The sequence below is a fragment of the Phoenix dactylifera genome, chromosome 11, assembly GCF_009389715.1.
Source record: "Phoenix dactylifera cultivar Barhee BC4 chromosome 11, palm_55x_up_171113_PBpolish2nd_filt_p, whole genome shotgun sequence".
NCBI classification, from domain to species: domain Eukaryota; kingdom Viridiplantae; phylum Streptophyta; class Magnoliopsida; order Arecales; family Arecaceae; genus Phoenix; species Phoenix dactylifera.
Genome location: NC_052402.1, coordinates 3,193,111 through 3,206,779, shown reverse-complemented (window position 1 = coordinate 3,206,779; position 13,669 = coordinate 3,193,111). Strand labels below are relative to the sequence as shown.

Here is a 13,669-nt window from a genome sequence, read left to right as displayed (position 1 = left end):
CATTGACTCAACAAGATGGGAAAGGGATAAAAGAAAGAGAAAAAAAAAATGCTTACTTGGAAGAACAGCGGGATTCTGAACGGCAAAACGTGTTTTGACATGTCAGAACACTAAATTTACAATGACAATTTACATATCCAAGCATGACCTCATCTGTGCAAGGGGCGGCAGGACATGCTTCTCCAGGTTAATGTTTTTCTCTTTTGAGGATAGAAGGAAATCCCACCTACACATAAGTACTGGGGAAATTCCCCTCAAAAATTATATTTACTTGGACAAAATATAGGAGACAACGCCCCTTCAAGTCTTGAACCCAAGATGTCACTTGTAAATAGAGGGGCGCTACCGCTCAGGTCCATCTCCTCTGGGTTATGTTATGAACAGCAGCAGCACTGATTCAAGGAAATACCATCCGACCATCCTTCTGTCCTCGTATACTCATGGGCGATGCCATGCTATTGCTCCCATTCTGACATTTCCTGCATGACCATTAAGAAAAGTTCAAAATTATCAAAAAGATCATCATATCGTTGGGAAGTACAATGCAAACAATTGACGTATGTTCAATAATCAATAAATGGACGAGGGCAAAACTTTGTCAACATAAATCATGAAAACTCATTCTATATTGCAGCTACAGGACTTGTTTCCTCGTCACTTTAATTTTTCAAGGTGTAGTTGGATGTACTCGGGAAAAAAAAAAAAGAGGCAGATATTTGTACTGCAGTTGAAAGGCAGATGCCAGTGCAACAGCTTGTGAGTCTTCTGAAAGCCTGGGGGGCAACATAAATAAACATCTTGAATGGTGGTTGCTTCCACCCCTCAGAGGAAAGTTATGGATCATGAAACCAGATATCAGCTGACGAAAACACTGACCATGATCCATTTAGCTGGTGAGGGTTTTAACGTTTCATCAACTGAATTAACTAAAGTTGCAAAGAGACGGTTGACCGAGCATTTACATAGGCAGGAAACTGACCTCTCCTAGCCTCAGTCCGCTCATCCCAACATCATTATCTGCCTCTGAAAGTTCTTCTATCTCTGCATCTGTGAATGTGAGAGCTCTTTGAAGTTTTCTAGGGCAGAAAACCTCAACCTCAGCCAAGTAAACAGCAGTGACAGGACGGTGATCTGAAAGCTTTAGTTCACTTCTCTTGTAATTCAGCAGCTTCATACCCTTTCCGAATGAAAGAATGCGATCACACCTAAAGAAACAACTGCAGTTACTATAGTTTTTAAGAAAGATATCCTATCACCATGAACCGGGAGAAAAATAAAAACTGGAATTCTACCAGTACTCTGCACAATGTGTTGGTCAAGAATAGCTTCTTGCACCAGAAAACAATGAAGATGGAAAAGACACTACCAAATGATGCATGTCTTCAAGATACTAGACAATAGGTTGACTTTGCAGCTTAAAAAGTGAAAATATATGGTTCAAACTTTTTCTGAATTACAACCGAAAGCAAAAATATGGTTGTTAACACTGTAAAATTATTGAAGCTCTGCAGTACACAAAATCAATGGCCACAATGGTTTCAATGGCATGCATGTTTGCTTTAGTTTAAAAAGCATATATCAAAAATTGAGGCTATTAGGAAAACACCTAGCTCCTTTAAAAGCAAGGTTCTCAGCCATTTCTTTAATATTAAGGATGCAATTATTAAGCCAAATTAAATTTTTTTATGAAAGGATTTCATTTGGAAGGCAAGCCCAAAGGCCTAAGAAGTACTAAACAACATAGAATATAACTCTAGCTGGTTGATCGAACCTCGACAAATCTTTCATTTTTTAACTGTGATGAGCCATTATTTGTTTTTTTTCGCTATTAAATGTCCATGATATAGTGGTAAAAAGTTTTCTCGTATAGTAAATACAAATGATATCAGGGAAGAAACATATGATGCTAACAAAATTCTAATCGTAAGTTATCATGATGAATTATTAGGTTTTCTAATCGTAATGTTACTTTTATGTCATCAACAAAAGGACAGTGAAAAATAGCATGACAAAATAGATAGTTAGGAGCTTGTACCATGCAGGAGTTCGCCTTCCTGCCTTTGGATCATCTCCAGTATACCTCTCTGAATTAACCTCATACTTATAAGTAGGAGGAAAGTTTATAATTCCTTCTAACCATCCATCAAAAGCACGTCCTTTCTTTAGCTCCAGCTTTAGCTGTCATGACATGAAATAGCAAAAAGTATTGTAAAATCACTCCACTAAAGTCAAATAATTGATTGACTGAAAAATCTAATAAATCATAACTCATGAATATGAAAAACATCATAACACTTCTTGCATAATCACCATGATGACCTCATAAACATGTGCCGGTGCGGAATACACAGAGGGATAAAAAGGGAGGAAGAAGAAATCTTATCCATCTAATTACTTTAAATGCACGTTACTAAGGAACAACTCCAACTTAGCCACCAAATTTCAGGCAAATTCACTGTTATTTTACTTAATTTAATTCTACTATCATATATTATGAAAGATTAATAAGTAATCGAATTGTCAGGTTTTCTGATTCAAAAAATTCATTACAGTATTGCATTTTAATATTGTAGCACTAATAGTACTCAAAATCCGTAATGAATTTATTAACTTGGAGCAGCTTTATGCAGCTCTTCTAGATTTAGCCAACCACTTCATGAAATAGTTGCTCTCACATGAACATGAATGTGCAATTTCTGGAAACTAGAGAAAAAAGAATGGAGAAATGTGTCAAGAACTTTTGAGTTTCGATGACAAAGTGGAAGGTAACATCCACAAGAGATGACACTCAAGAGAACTCATAAATGCAGGGAAAGAAGCTATAAAGAGCTAGTAATTGCATGACATACGATAATATATGTCATGCTGAAACTGCTGGTCCATCATATTGTCAGAACATAACAGTCCAGATTATTCAATCAAGACATACATTTGATCTCGTATAAGAAAGACAGTAAGAAAGAAATCTCTATAATGGACAGTTTGCAACTACCTGTATTGGCTCATTATATAGAGTAATATCAGTGCGTATCGCCTGATGTAGCCAATGCACTTACTTTCTTTTCATTTTTGTCGAATTTCCATTTATCTTGATTTCCCTACAGTTTTTTATTTGGTTGATGCTCCAAAGCAACCAACTCTAAAGTGTGCTCCAGGAATCTTATTTTCTATCTTCATATTATTTTGTTCATTTTCAGCTGCAAATATTAAAGTAAGAGAAATACGCAATCTGGCCATCCACGGTGCTTCACCCTAAAATGTATATTGGATCTTTTAGACAGTGGACTTTGGAGTGTTAAAATGAAATAAATCATAATACAGCTTTTAGGGCATAATCAACGACGTCAGATGTGCACAGATATGATAAATATTAAAGGATTGAAGTTTCCACAATATGACCCTTTCATATTGATTTTAGAGAAAATCAATCCAGACCCGCAGCTTCTGAGTTTTAACCACTTCCAACCTTTGGGTTTCAAATCATTTTGGTCATTCCAGTATATATTAACCACAACACTGATCGACTCCAGCAAGTTTTGAAGATTTTTTTTTTTCTATTAGCGAAGTCATTGACGAATGAACGAATAGAAATTTCGTGAATCAATTAGTAATCTATGACCCACCGCCTCAAGATTATAAATGCCCCAGTCAACCAGTTGAGATGCAGATGAGATAAACATTTATTATATGATCATGATAAGATAAAAGAAAAGGACATTTGTGAACTCTTCAAATTTGTCAGTTCAGATTATCATGGGAGAGTTCATTAGGAACTCAAAAGTAAGTAAGCAATACTAAATGATACAGATGTTTTTAAAAGAATCAATAAACAGTGATATAAGCAAAATAATGGAGTAGTTAGTTACCTGATCCTTCTCAACCAGCTTAGCCCAATCCCTTTTGGAGATGAGTTCATGTGTTGTTTCATATGATAAGTTGATGCGATAATTTAGATCTCCTAACCAAATAATCCTACTGAAAAGTTTGAAATAAAATTGTTAAGATTAAAACTATCAAGTTTAGGAAGCACGTAAGAAAATCACAAAGTCAAGCAGGAAAAAAGTTTTGAACAGTTTCGGGTTTTTTCCCAGGCTGGACATAATTCAATCAATTAACAGAATACGGGATATCTTACATATAATATGCATTTAAATATCTTAGAAAGTGTTTCACCTTATAGGCTGTTGTATTCAGCATTCCGAACAAGAATGCCCTTTTTATTGATGTGGGATCCCCATCATTGGTTTGATGATTATAGGTACCAAGTAACATGAGCCTACCAGAAAATGCAGATGTCCCATAATAGCAATGTACTTACTTGCAGACTAGGATATGCATGATTTTGATCTTTTTAGTGATATTATAGGATTAATTGCATCATTCTATCATGAAGGCTGGATAACAATAATGAACTCTTATCCCAACCAACTATGGCTGGATTTAAGTATCCCTTTTAGCCATTAATCCAATTAGAGGCTACATTTCCTATCAATGAAAGATTTAACAAAACCTATGTCACAACATTTTTTCGAACTTTTCCTCATATATATCTATGTATGTATATACGTATGTATGTATTATGTATAACTATACATGTATGTATGTGCCTTCCATTCCTCTCAGTTTAATTCCAAACACAAGAGCAGCCACAAATTTTAATCATAGCTGCCTTTATATCACATGCCATGGTCTGAGAAATATATTTGGTTAAGGGTAACATAGGCACAAACGAAGTTCTAAAGGAAAATAAAGAAATCCTCAAATGCTCTGATTGCTTGAAAAATCCAAAAGTGGCACCAGAAAATTCATACTAGTCCAATCGACTGGAAAAGGCACTCTCATCGAATTGGACTGAATTTTCTTGACTGATCAGAGATAGAAAAAAAAACTTAATGCTAAGAGCAAGGTTTTAAATCCCATAGGACAGGGTTGTCCCGGTTAGCCCATGGAACGGGACACATCACCATCCTACTCCATCCCAACACTTGGGATACCATGGCTAAGAGAACTAGTTTTCGGCCAAACTGCCACCTTGAACTCAGGGCTCTAAAAGAGGTTCAGAACAGTGATAATCAAATCCTTAGCTGGTACTGACATGGAAAGTGATGCCACATTGAGTTAGCAAAATTAATATCACTCAACCAAACCAATGAAGTATATCTCATACAGCAAGGTAAGCTTAGCTGCACAATATCCTTTACAATGTCAAAATTTGAATCAGAAAATTCTTAAAAATGCACTCTGCAAATCAGCCAAATTCGTGGCAGTGAGGTAGATATTTCTGGATGTACATATATCTACCTTTGATTTGTATAATAGGACAGTGAACTTTGCAAAGTTTTAACATTAAAAGGCACAGCAAGAAGCAGTTCTCACATCTAAACATAGTCCAAAAAGTTGGGGTTATTATAGCAATTATGCTGATCAAAATAATAAATCAGAAAACTTATACAGAAATTTTCCCTCGTTCTCACTTTGGCAGTATTATGTATCTAACGATTCAATTCTGCCATGTTTCATGACACTGAAAAGCTGCAGCTATCAATAAAAAGATGGATAAAAGAATATTTGATCAGTCATTTTTGCTAAGTTCATTATTCATAATAAGTAACATTAAGGTAAGTAATTATGGTGGTAAATAAGGAACTCCTGCATTGTTGAATTGTTCATTTTATGAGAGTATAATCATATAGGATTTTTCACAATGCATACTTCAATTAACTCACTTATCCTGGAATAATATTCAGATATTAATTTTTGTCAACATATAGCACCAGTGCTTTACATCCACGTCCAAAGAAATAACGAGGTAGGAAAAACTAATGCAGCAGCCATGACGATTTCACCATAAAATGGATTTCAGACATCATAAATGTCAGTATTTCCAGACAAGGCAGAGCTTTGCTTTACTTACTCATGGTCATAGATTGTTTTTGACATTCCAATACTGGAAGCTGAACTAAATTGTGTTCTCCGGTGAATTTCTTGCACATCAGCATTTCTTCGAAGTGCATCTCCATCCTTTTCTCCAGATGTCAGATGACTACATATAAAGCAAAAAAGTGTCTGATATATAGACATGCTGACTGATATTGATCCCTGGAGTATGTATGAGGAAGGATAGTTGGAAGTCATTACCTCTATAATTTATATCACAAGAAAATATATAATGAGGATATTAAGTGACATACAAGACCGTGCTGGCGCATCTGGATTCAACTGTACCTTCATTTTTTTTCCAAATGAGGAACCGAAAAAAAATCAAACAGATAGCATACTACTGATAATTGAGACTCTCATTAACTTCAACAAGACCTCAGGTCACTAAGGGCACGTATAAAATTCAGAATGAAAAAAATTGACGCATGCATGAAGCTAAGAGTGAGTTATCAAATGGACAATGGAGGGTATCAGGAACTACTCTTGATAGTGATACGAAGCTTCATACCAACTTATATTACACAAAGATATAGCATTTTTCCCCCAGCATAACCTACTCAGATTTTTTCAGATTGAACCTACAATTGATTGCAGTTGAATGACATATGAGAAAGATAAATTTTAATCTTATATAACTATTGATCATTGAAGTGTTCGAGGGTTGACTCAAACCCAAATACAAGAGAAAACAAGGAATCCATTTCCAAAATAACTACCTAAAGAAGAATTTGTATTTTGTAACTATCACATATGGAAAAAAAGAAATATAAAATACAGAGAAGTTCTCAAAACATGAAGAGCGGAGTTTAAAATCAAAAGGAACCTGACCTTGTTGCCAATGTATCCCATGACACCTACGCCAACTGTTGATACCTTCAAGTTTTGAATATGCTTGCGCAAGCTTCTACGGACCCATATTGAAAGATAAATCCCAACCATTTGCTTGCTTATTATTCTCACAAAAGATGATCTTTTCTTTCTGTTTACGACAGTATCCAAATTAACTGCAGGAATTGAATCCAACACTGAAGAATTTTTGAAATCCCCATGTCTTGACTTGAATGAAGTCCAAGTTTTAAGAGACTTCACTGAACCGAATGGTATTGAATTATCCAAAGCATGTTGGGCCAACATGTCCAATGGTTGTTCTGGCCATATTAATCCAGTCCTCTCTGAGCTGCTAAGCATCATGGTCAGCTTCTTTTGTTGGCCAACTAATGATTCTGAACTTACTTCACATTTTTTAAAACTTAGATAAGACTTATCAAGCATCTTTAGGGAAGAATTCTTGTTATCTTCCAGCTCTTGTTTCATATTACTTGCATCAGCTCTAAAAGAAGAATGGAATGCTAAATTGCAATCTGAATCATCTGCACGAGCATTAAGTCCATCTTCGTCTGTATCAATAGTAGAAGGCTGCTCATCTGATGGATGAATTTCCTCATCACTGTCACTACCAGACTCAGGCAATAGATCATCTTCAATGACAAGAGCATCATCAGATGGCTTGAACCTTGATGGCGAAGGAGGGTCACTGTAACATTTGTACTTTGTTTTCATTGGTTGAATCTTATCCAGTGTTTCTCGAATAGTATACTCCCATCTTGGAACTGGGCGGTTGTCCTCAGCACCAAAAATGTTCCCAGCATTTAATGGTACAATTTCCTGAAAACTGCAAGATATAGAGCATATCTCAAATAGCCATTATAAGCTACAGGATACAGACAAGTATTGAATATGGTAGACAGAGAAAATCAAAATTAGAAATAAATCATAAGAATCAAATAGAACCTCTTTCTCAATCTTAAGAAAACTGCAACTATCTCAAATGCTATTTGCCTACTCGATGCACCCAATGACACAAGCAAAATGTGCAGCCCTAAATTTTCAAGAGGGGTGGTTATAAATAATGAATTGGGAGCCTGACCTAATACACATGTAACCAGAGCTCTCGAGAGTAAATTTTAGGTCAAATCATCAAACATCACATTTTTAACCAAAATAATAGTGATTAAAAAAATGACTCTCCTAGCATTCCTTAAACTTACAAGGCATTCTCTCATTTTGTTCTGTTAATTGTAGCATGATCCATCAAAAGTTTCAGTTTTTATTATAGTGCTTGGGAGCACCTGTTCACTCTTTACGAGCTTGTGTGTGCAGGGTGAGTTGGATGTAGATATTGGTACATGTCCATTATCTCATACGAACACATAACTTAGTTCGTCAAGGTGAATAAATGCAACTCTTGAAGCCAGGGAGTCAAACACCCAGCTTAGCCATTAACAATGATGTTCCATATATTAAAATAGTAAAAAAGAGTGCTTACCCGAGCACATAGATATCAGCAGGCTCCTCCATATAAAGCCACTCTCTGATGTCTAGGTCTTCTGGTGGAAGTTTCCCTCCAACATTCCATGATCCTACGCAAATCCTGTACAAGAACAAGAGCTCCAGATCAGATAAGAAAGAATCATTGATTTACTCCTCCCTAGTTATGGCAGTGTGTGCATAAAGGAAAAAAAAGGATACTATAGGGGAGTACACGGAAAATAGGTTTTCCAAGGAATTCACACAGAGCCCATCTGCAAGCACAAATATACATTTATGGAAAAGGGTCATGTAGAGAACATATGCATGCCTGAATTCTTTGGTATTTATATATTGTGAGCGAAAGGTCTCTGATTTTCGTCTTCGTGACCTATATGGTGTGCCTTCCATGCGGCTATCTGCAGATACAAGGCCCAGGATAAATCAAGCAATTTTGGCTAGTAGGTAGAAACCTCTCATGCATCATTCACATCAGGAATTTAGTAGAAAGAATTCCAATCCATGATAGAGAAAAGTCACAGTACAGCAATTGCCTGTAAAAATATAACCTTGCCTTTTCATTTATATCCATTAGCAACAAAATGATTGTATAAGAAGGCTTGCAGAAACATATGAGTAGGTCTCTTTAGAGGTGAGCTGATGTTCTCAGTAAATGTTTTATTTATTACATACAATCTGAATATGAATGCTTTACTTGCAGTGCTAGAAAAATTAATAAATACTGTTAGATTTACCAAATTAGGAGAACCACAATGGAAAGCCGTTGAACAAGATAACTGGAGTCTGAATATGCTTTTTCATGTTCAAGTATTAATTTCACTAATACAAACTTTCAAGAATTACAAGTTTCTTCAAATACATAGATAGTAGAAGAGAAATGAAGTATCTGCAAATCTTTTCTTTAAAAAAAGTACTACTCCAGTATGCATTAATAGAGTTGCTTTGATTTCATTTTGGTTTCCTCACACAACAACAGGCTCTAAAACCAAATCTATTGTGGATTGATATTACAAAAACAGCTCTGCGATGCAAAAAAAAATTGAGGCTCTTAGAAAAGCTCAGCATCAACTTTTTATGGCTTTATGTTGGCAAATTTGGCACAAATGAAACTCGTGAATCTTTCCACGACAAAAAAGCTTCCTCCACCACTGTTCTTCATAAATCGCTTCTAACATTTCAGCTCTCGGGAAATCTTTGCACCAGCAAGCTACTGGATGGGTGCAAAGCTTTTGCAATCTCTCTCTCTCTCTCTCTCTCTCTCTCTCTGCGTGTGTGTCACTCACTCTTGTTCCAGAATAATACATAGCGACTACTTCTTGACTCTGATCCAAAAACAGTGGCACTGTTCTGTACTTTATGTTCCAAAAAACTCCTTGCACTTATTATTTTCTTCTCATAATAAGAATGGCGGACAAATAACCCTCTAAAGAGATATTATAAGAACAGAAAAATTCGTGCAATGTTCAAAGAGAACTCTTGTTTTTTTTTATTTTCTCAACTTACATCTAGATCTAACTTTCTTGAATGGGAAAAAGGAAAAAAATTGAAGAATAAACTGACTAGCGAATCAATATTGCCGATTTCAATAGCCAAAAATACCAAAGCCTCATAAGATTACCACTTGTTGCAGCCCCTAGTCCACCCAACCTCCTTTCTTCATCACGCAATTGACGCTCCCAACCACACATATCTGCAGAATGCCGTTACAAGGCCAAGAATCATCATCTCATTAGCAAATCCCTGACACCAGACCCACCAAGAATATAAACAGAAAAATTATCATATCGTATTGAACGCAACAGTAGAAGACAAGAAACAAAAACCTTCTGTTGACGAGTAAGGAGGCAACCTTATTACCAAGAAAATAAAATTCAAATCCACAAGCTAAACCACGAAGGAGCTCATGAAACGAAACCCGGAATTTTTCTATTACGCAAGAAACGAAAAAGGAAAGTTTTCATTAAGAAAGCAAAGTTAACGAAAATCGTAATCTCAAGGAAGTGGGCAAGAAGCAAAAATGTATTTTAACATAAGAAAGAGAACCAAAATAGTCCCAAGGAAGAACACAAGAAACATTACCCAGTTGTCGATGAACAGACATTCAAAAGAACAACTTTTCACGAGAAAATTAACAGTAAAAGTAAAAATCAAAATAAACCAAAGAAAGAGCACAAGAAATAAAACTCAGTCGTGGATCAACAATCTTTCTATATATATAAATCTTTTTCAGTTTCTTGAATATAATAAAAAACGATCTTTCTGGGGTTCTGGGTGACCTTCGGAGTCGTACTCGCTCTCGGTGGTGTCTCCCTCATCGGCGCTGAAATCGGAATCTCTGGAGCTGATGTTGAGCCATTTGCGGAGGACAATCTTGGGCCACAGCTGCAGGCACGTGCAACCCAAACAACAGATTTCAGCCCAACTCCTCTGCAGTTTCCTCAATTCCATTTAAACTCGAAAAAACAAGAGAACAAAAAATAAAAAATAAAAAAGCTAGAATCTTGGAGCCAGGGAACCCCCATTGCAAGATTCTCCGGCGGCCATTGGTGTATCCATTCCGAATTGGGTTTAAGGAGAACGGGAGCTCTCGTACCTCTTTTGGCTTCCTTGGCCTCTGGCTCATTGGCTCGAGAAGAAGGCAGCGACAGGAGCCCTTTCCTCGCCCCTTGTTTCGCCTCTTCCCTTGATCTCCGTCAAATGATGAGACCCGAAACTGGTGAACCCAAGAGGCGCCTCCCGGTTGCCGACGTTTTATACTATCTAGACCCAGAGGAGGATGAGATGGGGGGCCCTGGCTCGGGTTGGCGTGCATAACCAATTCTGCTAGACATCTAAGATGTTGACACGTGGAGGCACACCGTTTGATCATGCTAAAGGTTCGAAATGCCATAATAGCCCTTGCCATGCAGCAAAAGTTGTCCATCCAGCTGTTCGTTTCTATAGCAGGGCAAGGAGACAAAGAACTTGATGATCAAGTTCTAACTATAATTAGCAAAATATAATTTTATTCATCAAGCGCTCATCCTAGTGCAACATTATAAAAATAAGCAGTTGTAATTGGTGGCATGCACATCCATGTGATGCGCACCGTGTAGAATATATTTCTCTCAGCTTGCATAAAGCTAGAACAACAGCACAATGCCACCGCCTTTCTGTGTATCACAATCATTCATCACTAGTCTATCAGCTTGAGCTTATTGGCAGATGTCTTCCTTGGTTTAATAGAGTTTTAAGGTGCGAAGATATTTAGTCAAGTAGGATGCACTAACTGTTAAGCCCAAATAAAGTTAATGTGCCATTGAAAGATGATGGAGACGCAGACATCAATCATCAAAAATAAGAAACACCTCCTCGTCTACATCAAATATAACCACGTATATGTATGGCAACAGAACTTGTCAACTTTCACATTATTTAGTAATAGAAGCAGTAGTTTAGATATCATGTTGCATGAGCGAGATGAGGGTGGAGTGACGAAAGACTGATGCTTTCGGCATGTTCAATGCAACAAACGGAGATGGTTTCTGATGATGAGGTTGAGAGGGCCATAAAACAATAATGGTTGTCTGCTTGCTTGAAGGGATAATTGTTTCTTTTTAGAAGTGATTGAAGGAATAATTTTTTTTTTCCTTGCATATATGCGACCCTAAAACAGCTTTTGCAGTGAGAAGCGCCGCGAACCATTGAATTAAAGACTCCAGGGTAAGATTCTCTTTGGTGGGGTTCGACCGGTCTGTAAAGGGAGGCACATGGCCGGCTGCTGCCTTTCTCTGCGGACCAAAAGAAAACTTTGCTTAAATAGGTGGATGGCTGCCCACCAAAAGATTGCAGCACATGAAAAGTAGGTCACTCGACCTGGCTCCCACTTAAAGGGTCGCAGTTTAAGGTGTCCATTTTGGATGCTTAGAAACTGAAGACATCCAATCTTCTGCTGAAAAGGTTATAAATTCCGAGACCATTCATCTCCCAACTACATCAGGTGGGTTGCCTTCAGATATGTCTCAAAATTGATATTAGCTGACAAGACAAACCGGCCAATAAAAGCGGGCCACCTAACTACAAGCTGACTGCTTATAAAACTTGCCACGTAGCCGATCTGGAAGGTGTGCATAGAATCCTTTGCATTTCGAACTCTCTCCCCAACTGGCAGCAGCTCGACTATGATTGCTAATTATTTTCGAACAAATGCTATATGCAAGTGATTCGCACAGCCAAGAAGTGCAGGCATGATTCACACGCAAAGTACGTGGACTATTACCATAATGGTTAGTGTGCACATCCGGACTATTTGGTGAAAGGCACGGGCTCTCGTCTTTATATATTGCATTATCAGAGGCTTTTTAGGTAAGTTCTCTTTTAACTCTCCTACGTTGTCTTTCTGCTACTCTCAGACCACTTCTTATTTCCTGAAAACTATGTTTGACTTAGGCATCAGAAGGTCCCCCACTGGATATGCTCCCGTGGGTGAATTTTCTTATCTTTATCATTTTAGGTTGGATTCAACATTCAAGTACGGTCGGAACAACACCTTCGATGTTCAATGTCAACTCAGAGACACTTGGCATTGAAGCTACCGTCGTCCGAGCGCAATGGCCACCAGACTATCACCGTGGAGGTGTGCGACGATCCTCAGCTAACCTTCTCAATCGGGATGGCAGATGAGCCGAGCACTCCAGCGACCCTGGTCGGGTCAATTTCCAAACGACGATACTTTTGACTCGAAGCGAGCTAATAATTTTTATTTGAATATTTTCAACGAAATAGGATTGCAAAGCAATTGGGGAGACAGAAGAATAGTTCCAGAATCATATGCTCTATTCTATTGCGCCTTCGCCGGTTGGTGGTCGAGAACCTAACCCGTTAGACGACTTTTATTACTAGTAATCGCCATAATATGTTACTCTATATTATCACGGAAAGGGAAAGCACAACTTGCGCAAATAATTAAGAATTAGATGCCATTGTCTGGGTTAGGAGAGCCTTAACTCATTTTAAAGTTAACGTATCAGTGGTCACAAGACTGTTAACAAATGTATTATATTGTATTGAGAATCACCAACTAACTTAAATGGGAGAAGCTGATGTTTTTCAGCCGCCAATTTGTATCTCTCTTGTGATGAATAGACTGAGTTACATTCAAGATATGCATTTAGAACAAGATGATGACAAACATGAAATTCCAGGAGGTAAGACTGAAAGTCATCAAATCAGATTGGATTTATTATGCACAAGTTAGGTATAAAATGACAAACTAAGCAATGGATCATCTCGAGCCCTAAGGACCAGGCTGAGTCTGCTCTACCTCATTCATGTCGGACCTGGTCTCTTGAGACAACTAAGTCATCTTGTGTCCAAATTGGTTTGATGACAATGGAGCATTTATTTGGATGTTATAAGCTCT

At 37.4% G+C, this 13,669-nt stretch overlaps 1 protein-coding gene across 5 annotated transcripts; it reads right to left on the bottom strand.

Moving 5' to 3' along the window:
* Positions 1–56: 56 nt before the first annotated feature.
* LOC103720600 (type IV inositol polyphosphate 5-phosphatase 3-like) lies at positions 57–11,007 on the bottom strand. 5 transcript variants are annotated; one of them, XM_008810381.3, is made up of 11 exons: positions 10,862–11,006; positions 10,545–10,695; positions 9,887–9,958; positions 8,579–8,666; positions 8,267–8,371; positions 6,769–7,612; positions 5,915–6,099; positions 3,867–3,975; positions 2,036–2,178; positions 980–1,205; positions 57–479 (listed from the first exon to the last, which is right to left on the bottom strand). In XM_008810381.3, the coding sequence occupies exons 1-11, from the start codon at positions 10,889–10,891 to the stop codon at positions 456–458; spliced, it is 1,977 nt and encodes a 658-aa protein (XP_008808603.2). In that variant the 5' UTR covers positions 10,892–11,006; the 3' UTR covers positions 57–455. The 5 variants fall into 5 exon arrangements, with proteins under 5 accessions (XP_008808603.2, XP_008808629.2, XP_008808645.2 ...); XM_008810407.3 differs by having other exon boundaries at positions 10,545–10,650; positions 10,862–11,005; XM_026810031.2 differs by having other exon boundaries at positions 71–479; positions 10,559–10,695; positions 10,862–11,005.
* Between the last annotated feature and the right edge of the window lie 2,662 nt (positions 11,008–13,669).